Source organism: Jaculus jaculus, chromosome 11 (genome assembly GCF_020740685.1).
Source record: "Jaculus jaculus isolate mJacJac1 chromosome 11, mJacJac1.mat.Y.cur, whole genome shotgun sequence".
Classification (NCBI taxonomy): Eukaryota; Metazoa; Chordata; class Mammalia; order Rodentia; family Dipodidae; genus Jaculus; species Jaculus jaculus.
Window position 1 is genome coordinate 102,032,585 of NC_059112.1, and position 16,664 is coordinate 102,049,248.

The 16,664-nt window shown below is 48.3% G+C and overlaps 1 protein-coding gene across 1 annotated transcript in view; it reads right to left on the reverse strand.

The window, feature by feature from the left end:
* Snx29 (sorting nexin 29) overlaps nucleotides 1–16,664 on the reverse strand; it is a 459,228-nt gene that overhangs the window by 385,657 nt on the left and 56,907 nt on the right. Inside the window, exon 4 of the mRNA XM_045161574.1 lies at nucleotides 14,047–14,171. Coding sequence (XP_045017509.1) covers nucleotides 14,047–14,171 — 125 coding nt within the window. The remainder of the gene's footprint in view (nucleotides 1–14,046; nucleotides 14,172–16,664) is intronic.

Sequence of the window (16,664 nt, forward strand, 5' to 3'; positions counted from 1 at the left end):
GAAAGTGTAAGCAAGGATGTAGAGAAATCAGAAACTCAAGACGGTGCAGTGCATGAAGAACAATTCAGTGGCTTCTCAAAACATTATTGCAAGATTACCAGATGAGCCAGAAATTCCATTTCTGGAGATATGTGGAAAGAACCAGAAGCAAGGAGGAACAAATATTTGTATAGCCATCTCCTCGCAGCGTTGTTCATACCAGTCAACTAGGGGAAGTAGCCCATATAGTGCTGGAATGTCATCTAGCCTGAAAGAGAAAGGCGAGTGTCTTAGAGAACGGAGGAACCTTGAAGACACTGTGGCGAGTAAAGCCAGATACAAAAGAACAAACACTGTGCAATTCCACTTACAATAGGCACCTGAGACAGAATGCCAGAGGCTGGGAGGAGAAGGCTGAAATTTAATAATCGTGCTTATGGAGTATCAGTAGTGATGATGTTTGGGCAACAATGTGAATGTACTTAATGTCACCGAGGTGTGGATTTTAAATGGTTAGGACAGTAAATTTTATTATGCATCTTATTTCATCATAACTTTTAAGAAGAGATATAAAGAAGCTGGGCGTGGTGGCGCATGCCTTTAATCCCAGCACTCGAGAGGCAGAGGTAGGAAGATTGTCGTGAGTTCAAGGCCACCCTGAGACTACATAGTGAATTCCAGGTCAGCCTGGGCTAGAACAAAACTCTACCTCAGAAAAAAAGAGAGAGAGAGAGATAAAGATAATCAAAATTCAGGCCGAAGGAGTTTGAGATAGAACTAGAGGAAGGGAAGAGGACAAGGGGGTAATGGATAGAAAAGAAAAAGAACACTTCCAGACCGGAAGAATTTTGGGGCAGTAGAAACAACAGTACCATCCAAAAGATGGGACTAAAGGTATAAATCAGTGGCAGAGTGCATGCTTAGCATACCAAGCCCATAGGTTCAACTCCCAACACACAAGATAACATAAACAACAAGGGATTCCACCACCTACTTTGGTAAGAACCACCAAGCCACCAAAAGGTAATGAGTAACCCCAAAGGCCCATCCCTCTGGAGTACCCGGCACTGATGCTCTCACTGCTGAACCGTGAGGAGGCCCCAGGGGCACCAAGGCAGCAGACATGACAGAACGGGATTTACGGGGCTCAGGCCACCATCTGTAAGTGAGGACACTCTCAATTATTGTGCATAGTTATTTCAGCAACAAAAGCACATAATGAGCATGAAGGGGCACAGGAAATGCTCCGTGGAAATGGTCAGCAAGGCAAAAGCCACCACTTCAATTAATCAAAGCGAGCAGCCAATTCATCAAAATGCAGAAGGATCAGGTACCTTTGCCAAGGGTAAAGTGCAAATCACACTTGCCTTTCTGGAACAATGGTCCTTCTGCCACTTTCACTTTCAGGGGCCTTGCTTTTTCCTATTGTTTCAATTCAAAATGTTTCAGTAAAAGGAGACCCAACTCAGAATGGCTGGCCTTACAAAGCACCCAGGGATGAATGACCTCACAGAATGTGCGGAGATAATGTAGCTCCAGAGTTGATTAGTTCAGCCACTCACTGACCTCAGCAAGAATGCCAGCACCTCCGTTTCTCAGCTCAGCTGTCCCTGGAGTGCTGACTTTTGTCCTCTGACTTGCCCATTCTTCATGGCTGCAAGGTCACTGACATAGGCCCAAACACCAGTCTCACACAGCTGCTAAAGACTATCAGATCTGCCTTCTTTGCATCTTGAATGGTAAGGAACTTCTCAGACGCCCCTCAGCACACTAATCTTGCCTTCTCTTTGGCCACAACTGTGTCTTGTGTCAATTTCTAAACCAATTACTGGCAAGCTGATGGTTGTGAAGACTGAGCTACCCTGATCCTGATTCTGTCTTCCTGGGGCAAAGGAGGGAGCCTCCAGCTACCCAAGAAATCCCTGGTCTTCAACATCTGGGTGAACTCAGAGATCCAGTACCAAGAGAAACAGGCCAGGATAGGGCGAACGTGTGCGGACGTGATGACTCAGGCTAGCGTCTGAACTGGAAGGGACAACTCTGCAAGACCAGGGTCTGAGAAAACGGACTCCCTCTCCCACCACCGAATCTGTCACGGACGTAGGTAAATCCAGCCACCAGTCAAAGTCAGAGGGAAAAGTTCCACTGGACACTCGGCTCTCAATTCTGGGATTCAAAGGCAGCCAGTCCTAAAGGAGACCCTGGGTGACTCCACCAGAAGGAAGCCTCTCTGGGTTCTCCATCATCAACATATGGACTCCCTCCCTATTCTTGTGGACTGGAATTGGATGTGGACCCCTCATCCCACAGTGCTAGACAAGACAGAGCTGAGCTGAGGGACCTTGAATGCATAACCTCACGGCAGATGGCATGGTGACAGAAGCATGTGCTAGAGGAACAATCATATTACCAGACCGGAAGTCAGGTGGCCAGAGTACAGGGCAGAGTCAGGCTTAGTCTATACCACCACTCACCAAAGAACTCTCCAAGGACACTTTCCAAGGGCAGTGCCCCACCAAGAACGTCTCACTGGCCTTGCCTCCCAAAGGTCACCGCTGTCTCTCATCATGGCCACACTCAAGACCAAGTTCCCAACAGATAAGCCCTTGAGGACACGGACACACACACACACACACACACACACACACACACACACACCATTTCCAACGCACAGCCCCGGCTTACATAATCACATCTGCATTCTGATGAGTTTTAAGTCAGGGATGTTTACAGAAGAACTCTCCAGGCCAGAAGCGAGCAGCAACCTGAATGCAGGGCCCCCAAAGCAGGGCAAAGACAGCAACCTGGAGTGTGGACTTGTGTGCACACTCACTGAACTGGAGTGTGCACTTGTGTGCAGACACTGACACCACCACAGAGCTGAACAGGTGCTGCCTGCAAACCCCTTTCCCAGGCTCAGCATTGAAGGCAACCGTGGGCCCTGATTCAATTCCCCAGCACCCAAGTAAAGCTAGACGCAAAGTGGTACGTGCATCTACGACCCCAAGCCCCTGACAGTGGAGGCGAACCCAGAACATCCAAAGTTCACAGGCCAGCCATTCTGATGTACGTTCCCTTGCAGTCTGGCAGTTTGTTTGTAGCACCTAGAGACCCTGCCCCAAAGGAGGTGGAGCACAGACACCTCCGAGCTGTCCTCTCCGTACGTGCGCCATGGCTGCATGAAGTGACCCCCAAAAAATCTGAGTAACATCGTACACATTGATGAAAGTGCACCTGCAGTGGGAATCTTTCTACAAAGAAAGCTCCAGCTCTCACTTAATCAGCAAATCATCTCACTTGAGGAAGAAAACTGAATATTGCAAACAAATGCAATGTCATCCAGAAGCAAGCAAGCAAGAAAAGAAAGAAAAAGAAAAAAAACAAGTATTTGTTTCATCAGTTCTTCTGTTGCTGTTGTCTTCATGTTTATTTCATTGATTTCTGTCCTGATCTTGATAATCTCTTTCTATCTGGTACTTCTAGGTTTGGTTTGCTCTTATTTTTCCAAAGCAGTCAGGTGAGAGAGAGAGAGCGCACAAAATCCAACTTGTTTTATGAGGTCAGAGTTATCCCGCTCCCAAATGATGGCAAGAGAATTATAGCCAATACAATTACAAACATAGATGTCAACTATTTAAAAATCAAATCCAGTAGCCAGCAGGTTTATTCTAGGAATGCAGGAGTGGTTTGAAACAAAGAATAATCTCCACAACCACAGAAAAGGCCTTTTTGATGGCCAGGCGTGGTGGCGCACGCCTTTAATCCCAGCACGCAGGAGGCAGAGGTAGGAGGATCTCCATGTGTTCAAGTCCACTCTGAGACTACACAGTGTCAGGTCAGCCTGGGCTAGAGTGAGACCCTACTTTGAAACCTCCCCACCCCCACAAAAAAAAAAAAAAAAAAAAAAGATGTGAGCTGGACATGGCGGTACACACCTTTAATCTCAGCATTCAGGAAGCAGAGGTAGGAGGATCACTGTGAGTTTGAGACCAGTGTGGGTTTACAAAAAAAAACAGAAAAAGAAAAGGAAAAAAAGCCTTTGATAAAATTCCAGACATACTTATGATAAAAACCCTTAGCAACCAGCTATAGACCTGAACTCTCCTAATCTGATAGAGCCCCCTAGATCAGGAGTAAGACAAGTCCAGATGCCCCCAGCTGTTCAGCAGCATACCAGAGGTCCTATACAGTTAACAGAGCAAGAAACAAAAACCTTGCCAGGCGTGGTGGTGCACACCTTTAATCCCAACACTCGGGAAGCAGAGGTAGGAGGATCGCCATGAGTTCAAGGCAAACCTGAGATTATATAGTAAATTCCAAGTCATCCTGAGCTAAAGCAAGATCCTACCTTGAAAAAATAAAAGTAGAACCACTGGGAGAAGTAAAATCCACTATTCCCAAAAAGAAAATGTTGGGGCTGGAGAGATGGCTTAGCAGTTAAGCGCTTGCCTGTGAAGCCTAAGGACCCCGGTTCAAGGCTCGGTTCTCCAGGTCCCACGTTAGCCAGATGCACAAGGGGGCGCACGCATCTGGAGTTCGTTTGCAGAGGCTGGAAGCCCTGGCGCGTCCATTCTCTCTCTCCCTCTATCTGTCTTTCTCTCTGTGTCTGTCACTCTCAAATAAATAAATAAATAAAATTTAAAAAAAAAAAAAGAAAGAAAGTGTTGGAAATGGTGATTCCCTCTCTCTCTCTCTCTCTCTCTCTCTCTCTCATAATTCCAGCTCTCAGGTGGTAGAAACAGGAGGGATCATACATTGAAAAACAGCCCGGGCTACAGAGTAAGTTCCAGGCCAGTCTGGAGTCCCTGCCTCAAAAAAAAAAAAAAAACACTGGGGAGAATCAAAACTCACCAAAGGGCTGAGAAGTGACAGTGGAGTGTTCAGCACTGAGACATGTCTATCACACTCTCCAAGGCTTAGTGACCTTGCAGAAGACCTTGCAGAAAGAATGTAACAGCCAAAGGGAGGGGAGGAGTGCTTTACAATACTGTCTTCCAGATACAAAGTGGCCATGGCACTCATGACCTCACAGTAGCTGATGCTACATCCTGCAGAATAGGAGGGGGAATGAGGACATCAAAACAGAACAGAGGCCAGGCGTGGTGGCACACGCTTTTAATCCCAGCACACGGGAGGCAGAGGTAGGAGGATTGCTGAGAGTTCGAGACCACCCTGAGCCTCTATAGTGAATTGTAGGTCAGCCTGGGCTAGAGTGAGACTCTACCTTGAAAAACCAAAAAAAAAATAATAAAAAGCCTTGAACCGGAGTCTTTAAGCTTCACAGGCAAGCGTTTAACCACTAAGCCATCTCTCCAGACTTTTTTTTTAAGAGAGTTAGAGGGAAGGAGGGAGGGAGGGAGACAGAATTGGCATGCCAAGGCCTCAGCCACTGCAATCAAACTTCAGATGTTTGCATCACCTAGGGGGCATGTGCAACCTTACACTTGACTCACCTTTGTGTGTCCAGCTTATGTAGGATCAGGAGAGTCAAACATGGGTCCTTGGGCTTTGCAGGCAAGCACCTGAACCACTAAGCCTTATCTCCAGCCCCAGCAGAAATTCTTTTTTTTTTTTTTTTTTTTTTTTTTTTTTTGGTTTTTCGTGGTTGAATCTGGCTCTAGCCCAGGCTGACCTAGAATTCACTCTGTAGTCTCAGAGTGACCTCAAATTCACAGCGATCCTCCTGTGATCTGCCTCCCAGGTGCTGGGATTAAAGGCATGTGCCACCATGCCCAGCTCCCAACAGAAATTCTTTATGGTCTAAGAATAAACAAAGATTTCTTAAGCAGAACAGAAAAGCTGGATAAGTAAGAGGACAGACAAATGAGACTATGAAAATGAAATACTCTGTCCCTTAAAAGAAGTGGAGGGGGGAGAAAAAGTGGAGGAGACTGGAAAGAGATGGCTTAGGGGTTAAGACTCTTGCTTGTGAAGCCAAAGGATCCAGGTTTGATTCCTCACATAACCAGATACCCACATAAACCAGATGTACAAAATGGCACATGCGCCTGGAGTTTGTGTGCAGTGGCTAGAGGCCCTGTTATATCTATTCTCTCCCCCCTTTCTCTTTCTCTCCCTAATATATATATTTTGGTTTTTCGAGGTAGGGTTTCACTCTAGTCCAGACTGACCTAGAATTCACTTTGTAATCTCAGTATGGCTTCAAACTCATAGCAATCCTGCTTCTTCTTGATCCCCCTACCTCTGCCTCCTGAGTGCTTGGATTAAAGGTGTGCACCACCATGCCCACTTTGTCTAATATATAATTTTTTAAGAAAAGAAGTGACAAGGGCTGGAGAGATGGCTTAGTGATTAAGGCTCTTGCCTGCAATGCCAAAGGTTTGATTCCCCAGGACCCATATAAGCCAGATACATAAGGTGGTGCATGTGTCTGGAGTTAGTTTGCACTGGCTGGAAGCCCTGGCATGCCCATTTTTTCTCTCTCTCTCTCTCTATCTGCCTCTTTCCCCTCTCTTAAATAAATAAAAATAAAATATTTTTTAAAAAGTAAGGATGGGCGTGGTGGTGCACACCTTTAATCCCAACACTCCAGAGGCAGAGGTAGGAGGATTGCTGTGAGTTCAAGGCCACCCTGGACTCCACAGTGAATTCCAGGTAAGCCTGAACTACAGTGAAACCCTACCTCAAAAAAAAAAAAAAAGAAAGAAAGAAAGAAAGAAAGAAAGAAAGAAAGAAAGAAAGAAAGAAAGAAAAGAAAGGGGAAAGTATGGGGGGGGGAAGGAAGGGAATTACCATGGGATATTTTTTATAATCATGGAAAATGTTAATAAAAATTTAAAAATTTTTAAAAAGAAGAAGAAGAAGTAGGGCTAGAGAGATGGCTTAGCGGTTAAGCGCTTGCCTGTGAAGCCTAAGGACTTTGGTTTGAGGCTCGATTCCCCAGGACTCTCATTAGCCGGATGCACAAGGGGGCACACATCTCAAGTTCATTTGCAGTGGCTAGAGGCCCCAGCACGCCCATTCTCTCTCTCTATCTCTCTCTCTCTCTCTCTCTCTCTCTCTCTCTCTCTCTCTCTCTCTCTCTGTCTCTGTCTCTTTCTCTGTCTGTCACCCTCAAATAAATAAAAGATAAACAAAAACATTAAAAAAATAAGTGAAAAGGTCAAGCACGAGTGGGAAAAGATGTCCACAGAGCTTGAATCCTAGCAGGGCAGGACTTACAACTACACTATACAAAGAACTCCTATAAGTCAAGAACACAGCAACCTAACAGAAAAACAGGCCACAGACTTGAACAACTAAATAAGCCCAAGGGGCTGGGATCAACAGTATTAGTCACCAGTAAATGACAAGGCCACAGTGAATTACTTATCACACACCCTTCAGGATAATACTAGGTGCTGGCCAGGACATGGAACCACAACTCTGGTCCAGAACTAAATGCTGGTGGAAATGCCAACCACAGTCTCTCTGAAGCTCAGGGCACATGAGTCCCACGACTCACTAATTTCACTCCTAGACTCGGGCGAAATGTGTATACACATTCACCAAAACACACGTACAAAAACACTGCTCACAGCCACTCGCGAGAGAAAATGACCCAAATGTCATTATTAGTAAAGCAGGTAAGTAGACTGTCAAACAGGGAACATAAATGACAGCAAATGAGCTCCTGGTGCACTAACAACATCGCAGAACCTCACAAAACAAGGATGTGTGGAAGAAACCAGACACCAGGGACAACACAGTAAGTTACATGCAAAACTACATGAATCAAATCCCTGGTGGTGGTGCAGGTTTTGAAAGTGAATGGGCCGGGCATGGTGGCGCATGCCTTTAATCCCAGCACTTGGGAGGCAGACGTAGGTGGATCGTCGTGAGTTCAAGGCCACCCTGAGACTACATAGTGAGTTCCAGGTCAGCCTGAGCTAGAGTGAGACCTTACCTCAAAAAACCAAAAAAAAAAAGTGAACAGTCATTAGAACTCCCCAAAGCCACTGGTTCTTTGGAGATCATTGTCTTACAACCTGTAAAGAATTAACAGGTATACATAGTCAAGGTGGCAAAACTTTATTCTTAGAAAGTAGAACAGAAGGTCAGGCATGGTAGCGCTCGTCTTTAATCCCAGCACTCTGGAGGCAGAGGTAGGAGGATCACCATGAGTTCAAGGTCACCCTGAGACTACACAGTGAATTCCAGATCAGCCTGGGCTAAAGCAAGACCCTACCCCCCCCAAAAAAAAAGGAGGTGTAGGAGGAAAGAGAAAAAGAAGAAGAAAAAGAAAAAGAAAAAAAGGGAAAGAAAAAGAAAAAGTCGGGTATGGTGGCACACGTCTTTAATCCCAGCACTTGGGAGGCAGGTGTACATAGTCAAGCTGGCAAAACTTTATTCTTAGAAAGCAGAACAGAAGGTCAGGCATGGTAGCACTTTTCTTTAATCCCAGCACTCTGGACGCAGAGGTAGGAGAATCACCCTGAGTTCAAGGCCATTCAGACTCCATGGTGAATTCCAGGTCAGCCTGGTCGAGAGTGAGACCTCGAAAAACCAAGGGGAAAAAAAAAAAAGGAAGGAAGGAAAACAAAGCAGAAAGCTCCCAAGCCGGGAGGGACCCTGAGCAAAACACCCACTTGGACACTGGGACCAGGGGTTCTTACACACTCAGGAGTGCAAACAGGCATCCGGTCGGGTGGCTTGGTTGGTGACTTTGGATGTACATGGAGATTCCACCCTGGGGGATGTAACTCGGGTACCAGTCAGGTGTACTGATTGGATACTGTGAATACACACGGGGTTCCACCCTTGGGGGTCTCAGTCAGACATCACAGGGGCGTTCATTACATTGAATGCAAAACGCTGAAGAGTCAGCTTTCTTGATTAGGTGAATAGCGAAAGAAGCCCCTGGAAACCCAAGATGGTGAAGAGCGCCGAGACTCCACCTTCTTTGGTGCTACCTGGTGGCTGGGCCTGCAAGCTTCCCAAGACCTGCGCATACTGGGTACACCGTGAGCCAATCAGCGCCTCTCACCTTCACTCAAGCCAACCAATCATAGACTTGGGATGGGAGGGCTTTCCCACTCAATAAAAGTTTAATTTAATAGGTGTGCCTTTAATCCCAGCCCTTGGGAGGCAGAGGTAGGAGTATCGCCATGAGTTCAAGGCCACCCTGAGAGTACATTGTTAATTCCAGGTCAGCCTGGACCAGAGTGAGACCCTGCCTCAAAAAAAAAAAAGTTTAGTTCCCATGGAAACTCTGGGTTTTTCTAACTCTGGAAGCCTCCTCCTCACAGAGGAGTCTACTTTCTTTGCCTCTCTGAAATAAACCATTCTTTTAAAAAGCCTTCTTGCCTCTTAATTCCTTAATTGGCAGAGAAAACGGACCCAAGACCCCTACACTGTAACAAATGTATGTGCATGACCCTTGGAGATGTAAATCAGGCATTAGGCCAGGTAGATGCAGATCAAGTTGGTTATTTTGAATGTATGTGGAGGGTTTTGATAGAAAAGGAACAAAGGTGGGCTGGAGAGATGGCTTAGTGGTTAAGGCACTTGCCTGCTAAACCTAAGGACCAGGTTCGATTCCCCAGTATCCACATAAGCCAGATGCACAAGGTGGCACATGCTTCTGGAGTTCATTTGCACTGGCTAGTGGCCCTGGCGTGCCCATTCTCTCTCTCATTCTCTCTCTCTCTCTCTCTCTCTCTCTCTGTGTGTGTGTGTGTGTGTGTGTGTGTGTGTGTGTGTGTGTGTGTCTCAAATAAAAAATAAAACAAAAAGTGAACAAAGGAGCTAGAGAGATTACTCCACAGTTAAGGACACTTGCTTGCAAAGCTTGCTGGGTTTGTTCCCCAGTACCCACATAATACCATATGCACAAGGTGACACATGTGTCTAGAATTGTTTTGCAACAGGCCCTAGCGTGTCTATTCACTCTCCCCATCACCCCCCCCCCCCGGTTGCTAATAAATAAATAAGTAAAATATTTTAAAAATAAAAGGAACAAAGGCTGGTATCAGCTGACATTTTGGTGACTCATGGTGTTGCAGGCAGCTCCACATTGCTGGGATGGAACATCTCACCAGACAGTTGATGGGAGGAAGGAGTTTATTTCAGCTGACAGATCCAGGGGGAGTTCCATCAGTGGTGGAAGAAGCCGCTTCCATAAACTCAAACAGCAGCAAGCAACAGGCAGGAAGCCCCAGAGCTCAAACTGCTCTCCACACACCTTGGGGCTGGAATTAGATACCACCACCATCCAGTAACTCGCCTCCCTGTGCCAAGAGTCTGCCTGTTAGGAGCTGAAGTTGCAAACTCAATGTTAATAAAACATCTGAGTCTTTGGGCCACACATTTACACTATCACATTCAAACTACCACACATGGTGAGTTGGGCTTTTTGGAATTCAGGATCTCAGAACCTGGACTCAGTTCTCTGGACTTGTCTTTTGTGATACTCCTTTGGAGCTTGTAACCCAAACTAACCACTTTCAAATTTGAGGCTGTTACTCCTAATCCCAAACAGTACGAAGAATCAGAGTAACATGTACCTGTGAGGAAGAGGTGCCCAGGTAGCTGGGCCTGGAGTGATGACCTTACGTAGCAGGAACAGGAGTGACAGTGAAACGCTTCACATCTCTGGCTTACGTGGGTCCAGGGAATCAAACCTGGGTTCCACAAAGCCGTCTCTTCAGCCTATAAAGTCTATAATTTTTAAATGTTGGCAACTTTTTATTCCTTTTTATTTTATTTTTATTTATATTTGAAAGAGAAAAAGACAGAGAGAGAAGAGAGATGCAGATAGATAGAGAATGGGTGCACCAGGGCCTCTAACTGCTGCAAACAAACTCCAGAAGCATGCGCCACCTTGTGCATCTGCCTTACATGGGTCCTGGGGAATTGAACCTGGGTCCTTTAGCTTTGCAGGCTAAGGACTTAACCACTAAGCCATCCACACAGCCCAAATGTTGGCAACTTTTAAAAAAAAAATTCCCAAGCACTCAGGAAGTTGAAGTACGAGGATGGCCATGAGTTGGAGGCCAGCCTGAGGCCACAGAGTGAGTTCCAGAACAGCCAGGGCTAGAGTGAAACCCTGACTCAAACGAAAGAGGCCTAAGCACACAGTCCTCCCTGTAGCCTAACCCCAGAGACTATGAAGTTCTGTTCATGGCAGGCAGGCCGCATGACCTACTAACTGTGATTTTCAGCATTTTGACCAGTCAGTACTTGGAGGTTGGACTTCTCTCTCTTCACATGATAATGCATCTTTGTTTGGTTGTTGCGGTGCTGGGGATTGAAGCTAGGGCCTCAAGCATACTAGGCAGGTTGAGCTGTATCCCAGCCTCAAAAGACACAGTCACTTTCCCTTTTGCTAACTGGACCATCACATAGGCGGAGGAGCAGGATGGGCCTGGCCTGCAGGCAGCAGAGCAGGGTCTGTGAAGGGCCGGGACTCGGAAGTCAACTGACTTGACTGGAATCCTCAGCTCTGCCGCTGTCAGCTGTGCGAACTCGGGCAGATTATGAAATAATCTGAAATAATAAGGACACTATCGCCTGTCCTGAAGTTGCCGCCATGTTAGCAGCCTACGCCCATGCTGAGACCCTGTGGCTGGGCACAGAACTTTCTCACCAAGCCCACCCTACCCTCTGTGAGGCGGGTCCTGCAACGTTTCATCTTACCTACGGGAAACAGACACTCAGTCGCAGCTCCAGTCTGACAAGTCCCCCAGTGGCCTGTACCCCGCTGCCTGCCTCCTGAGCAGGGTCTCAACCGCCATGCTGCATCAAGCCCCCAGCCCAGCAGCCAGCAGGGAGGAGGAGAGGAGGGGCCTCATGTCTATCCAGTCCTTCGCTCTGGACTTGACTGTCTTCATTCTGTCCCAAAGGGCTGCTCCAGAAGCTCTAAGAACTACCACAAGAAGTCACAGACCTGATCGTGGCTGATAAGCCAAGACCCCCCTCCCTCAGGACTTTAATCGCTCACTGCACGGGAAGAGGTCTTAATCTTAGCCCAGGACGGTGGAGCAGCTTGGGAATGGTTAATTAACACATCGACAGTGGCAACAATGAAGCCCTTGGCAGCCACCCAACGGCTAAGCTGCTCCACTCTCTTCCCTGCTTCTAACTGGCACAGGCGGCCACACATGCCACTCAGCAGAACGCAGCCAGAGCCTCTGCCCGCCGCCCATCAGCTCTTCAGGGCGGAGGTGGAGACGGCATAGGAAGCCACAGACAGGTTGGAGAACTCAGCACTGCAGAGACTGATGCATCGGGGCTTTCCTGATACTCCGGGGGCCGTGGAACACAGACGAAGGTTCTAGTCTGAGCAGAGACAGGAAGAGCATTCTCCAAGGCCCAGAGGGCAGCGCTTTGGGAGCATGAGGTGAGGGAGAAGGTGAAAGTTAAGGGTGCTGGGGGAGGGGTACAGACCAGCTACTGTTAGAACAGAGGTAGTTTAAGGGCTAGGGAGATGGCTCAGTGGTTAAAGGCGCTTGCTTGAAAGGAGGTGGTCACTACAGCCTGCCAACATCCCCTCAGGGACCAAGTTCTCCTTACCTCACTGAAAACACTTAGACTCGAGAGACTTTCTCAAGGTCACAGATACCCCGAAGCAAGCTTGCCTCTGAGACCAGAAGTGGCCCTCACAGGATAGAAGCCATCACCAGGCTTCTTCCACAATGGTTCCTTGAATTTAACCATGTGCCACCGGGCCCACCCCCACCCCCAGTCAGGATAGAAACAAGAAGAAAAGGAGGCCCGGGAAGCCTGGGGGGCTCTGGGAGAGCTCATCAGGCAGTGCCAACACTGAAGCGCCCCCGTGTGAAGGCCGCTGGGACCACTGCCGACCCATGGGGCTGACATCCGAGGTGGCCAGCACAGTGGGCAGTGAGACCTGCAGGATGGCGAGCCCAAGGCTGGCCTTCCTCTGGCCTGGCCCTGTCTTAGCTGAGCTTTTAGAAGCAGACCCAGGAGCCCTGAAGAAAATTCAACAGCCACATGATCCCCTGGAAGCAGTCCCTGGACCCCAACAGAATCACATGCATTTCTGAAAAGAAGAATCAAAGATTTGCTGAAGGGCTGAGAGAAAAAGAACAAAGCAGGTAGGCAAGCACGTGCCTGTAATCCCAGCACTGGGGAAACTAAGGCAGTGGGATCACAAGTTCAAAGACTGCATAGGCTACATAGTGAGACCCTGCCTCAAAACATATTTTAAAAAGTAAAGGACGTGAAAAGGAAAAGAAAAAAGAGACATAGCAGCCTTCGAGGACAGGCCAAAGAGTCACTCTCATTTCCACAAGCACCTCCGCCGGACATGGTGGCCCTGAGTGTTGGCTGTGAAGGAAGAGAGTCAGCGAAAGAAGACACATTTTTCTCGCAGGAACACTTGCACTGATTAGCACAGGGACAAGAAAAATTCAGGAGCTGGAGGTGGCAGCCACTACAGAGTGGCCAAGAATCTGTCCTTTGAAATGTGGGGGAGGGAAGAGGAGACCCCAGGCCATCATGGAGTCCCATGACATGAGGAACTTCCAAGGCCGAGCCAAGAGCAGATCACTCGTCTGCACTGGGAGGCAGCCAGGGCCACTGTGCCCGAGGTGTGACGAGAACGGAAGCAGCCGACATACACGGAAGGCCATCAAAGGCTCACGCTAAGCACCACGTGGCTCCAGGTGCTGTAACGAGTCTCATTTTCTCTGTCACTGGGGACCTTCTTTATAGCACTGAGCTGGATGGTGCCAGAGCTCGGGGCTCACAGACCTGCTGAAGGCAATCATGTAGCGCCAAGCTATCCCCATGCATAAAATTAAAACATGATTCATGTCCCAGAAATTGCCACACCGCGTTGGTGAAATAAGCCCGTGGCTGGAGGCCGCCGAACCCAGAGGAGTTGGGAGCATGCGGCTCTGACAGTTCTGCACAAAGGGTGACATCACTTAAATTACGGTGCCAGACAGGGCCTCTTTTTTTTTTTTTTTTAACTATAATTAAGACAGGGTTTCTGTACACACAAGCACACAGCTCAGCCCCACGCTGAGTGCCTTGCCCACCACTGAAAGATAAGTAAACAGGACAGCAAGGAAAAGGCTGAGCAACCCCCAGCCGCAGTACCTGTCTCGGTTCTGCTGGCGAAACCTGCCGCCTGCTTGATGGCCGCCGCGGTGAGCGCCAATCCCCGACTCCTCTTCATGCCGTGCTGCAGGACAGCTTCGAACTGGGCACACAGGCAGGTCACCCTGCGGGAGAACCAGGGACTCATCAGCCCACCCTGGGACACGAGGGGCAGCAGGGTGACCCCAGCATCTTCAGGATGTAGCAGGTGAGTGACCAGGAGCAAACCCGGGGACGCCCCTGGACTTGACAGGCAGAGGCTAGGAAACTGACCTGGGCCACTCTACAACACCCCCCCCCAAAAAAGTTTGTGTTCATTTAACAAAATCAGGGATACCCCAAGGCCTCAGCATATGCCTCAGTAACGATGTAGGAGGAACGGGGGAAAGAGTGTGGGAGCCAGGTAAGGAAGGGGAAAGCCGATTGAAAACACACCAGTTTCTATAGGGAAGGGCCAGGGGCTCGCTGTAACCGATTCATAAGTTTCAACTCTTAATTCATATCACATCCAGTCTAAGAAGCAAGATTACATTTTCAGAGAATGAATTCACTAGCCTGCCAAATTGGAAACATTGTGTAATTTCATGGCCTGTTACGTAGACTAAAAATAATATGAATTCCGATTCTTGTTCTTCATTTTGTTATGAGAGATTACATCATGAACTCAGATCCACAGTTGATGGAATTTTCAATTAAGTTACAACTGCTGTGCATTTAATTGAATTTATTTTTCAATAACAAAAAAAAAAAAAAAAACCCAGGAGATTCGGGAACACATCTGTGGAAAAATGAGGTCACAGCTACTACCTTGGGTTCTCAGCATCCATCCAGGGCTCCTGGGCCCGTCTGATCACCACCAATGCTGAGAAACCCAGCACATCTCCCCCATGCCAGGCCCTGCTCTGGACTCTGAGGTACAGAGGCGGGAGTGAGACACAGGCCTTAGTGCCTTTATACTGTTCCAGCAGGGGGAGAACAGGTAACCAGATCATGTCAGTTAATTAAAACTTTGAAGAGAGTCAGCGCGGAGCTGGAGAGATGGCTTAGCGGTTAAGCGCTTGCCTGTGAAGCCTAAGGACCCCAGTTCGAGGCTCAATTTCCCAGGACCCACGTTAGCCGGGTGCGCATGTGTCTGGAGTTCGTTTGCAGTGGCTGGAGGCCCTAGTGCGCCCATTCTCTCTCTCTCTCTCTCTCTCTCTCTCTGCCTCTTTCTCTCTCTGTCTATAGCTCTCAAATAAATAAATAAAAATGAACAAAAAAATTAAAAAAAAAAAAAAAGAAAGTCAACCAGGAGGGTGATGTGGTGGGTCGAGATGAGGCCAGGTCAGGTTTACATCCTGTGGCCTGACTGCAGAAAGCCTTGGAGCAAAGACCTCAGTACCACAAAGGGCAGCAGATTAAACAGAGGCCCAGCGCAAAGGCCCTCAGAGCACCGCCATCCGGTTCAACTTCTAATCACAAGAGCCCCGCCCCCCCCCCGTTGCCACCCCTGTAGTAAGGATACTCCAGCTGTTGGTCACACTGTGGGTGGTGACTCGCTTTCATACCTACTATTTCCCTAGCTCCTCCCATCAACATGTTAATACCTGGAAAGGCAGGTACTATTATCTCCACTTTACACCTGAAGAAACTGGGGTCAGAGACATTCAAGTAGCAACATTTGTACTGAGCACACCTGCCCGCTGAGCCACTACACCCATGCCACCAACACAAACAGCCTCTGCTCTAAGAGCACTTGGCTCGCTCCCACACTCAACCTTCGGCCTGGGTACAGCAGGCCGCTCTAACGTAGCATCAGCACATCCAGAGCTTGGCGCTGAAGTCTCTGCCCGAGACAGACATCACTAATCCATCCCAGCACTGGAAGCCACCACTGACTAGTGCTGAATTAGCCGCTAGTTCCTACCTCCCAGCCTGTCTTTCCTGGGCCCTCTGTACCTAGCTTGGGCCTGGTATCCAGCAAGTGCTTCACACATACCTTCCCAGTGGGTAAGAAGCGGGGAACCCAGAACCGACCCCCACACTGAAAAAGCCATGTAGAGGAGCAGATGTTACTCTTAAACATGAGCTGTGCACTGACTACGTTCTCTCACAGCCACATGGGCATCTATCTGAGAGCTGACAGTACCACCAAAACGACATGACTTCTCAGTAACCAAATATGGAGTGAGACCAGGGCCTCATCTCAAAAAACAACTCTGGGCTGCGCTTAGATGTCTGTGTCGTTAACCACTGCCTAGCACTTGAAGCGGATCTCTGCAAATACAGCCATCCATTTAACCATCTCTGGCAGTTTGCGTGGCTCCAAAGCACAGGTCAATAATTGCGCGGCCAGGTCCAGATAAAACCAGGTCCCTAAGGGGAAAGGAATGCAGACAAGCCGGAGAGCAGCTGCTCAGCCCCTGGGGTTGGGGTTGCCTCATCAGCTGGGCCTCGCCAGGGCACACGGGTTGAACTCACAACACAGTGGAACCACCCAGGTGGGTGCTCCTCTTATAATTAGCTCATTGGCACGCCTTGCTAAATAAAGGGCACTGCAAGCTCAACCCCCTTGTGCTCTCTTCTCACCTCTCCATCTGACCTGAGCTTGTATTTGCTGGTCATCTTCCTCAAGTGTC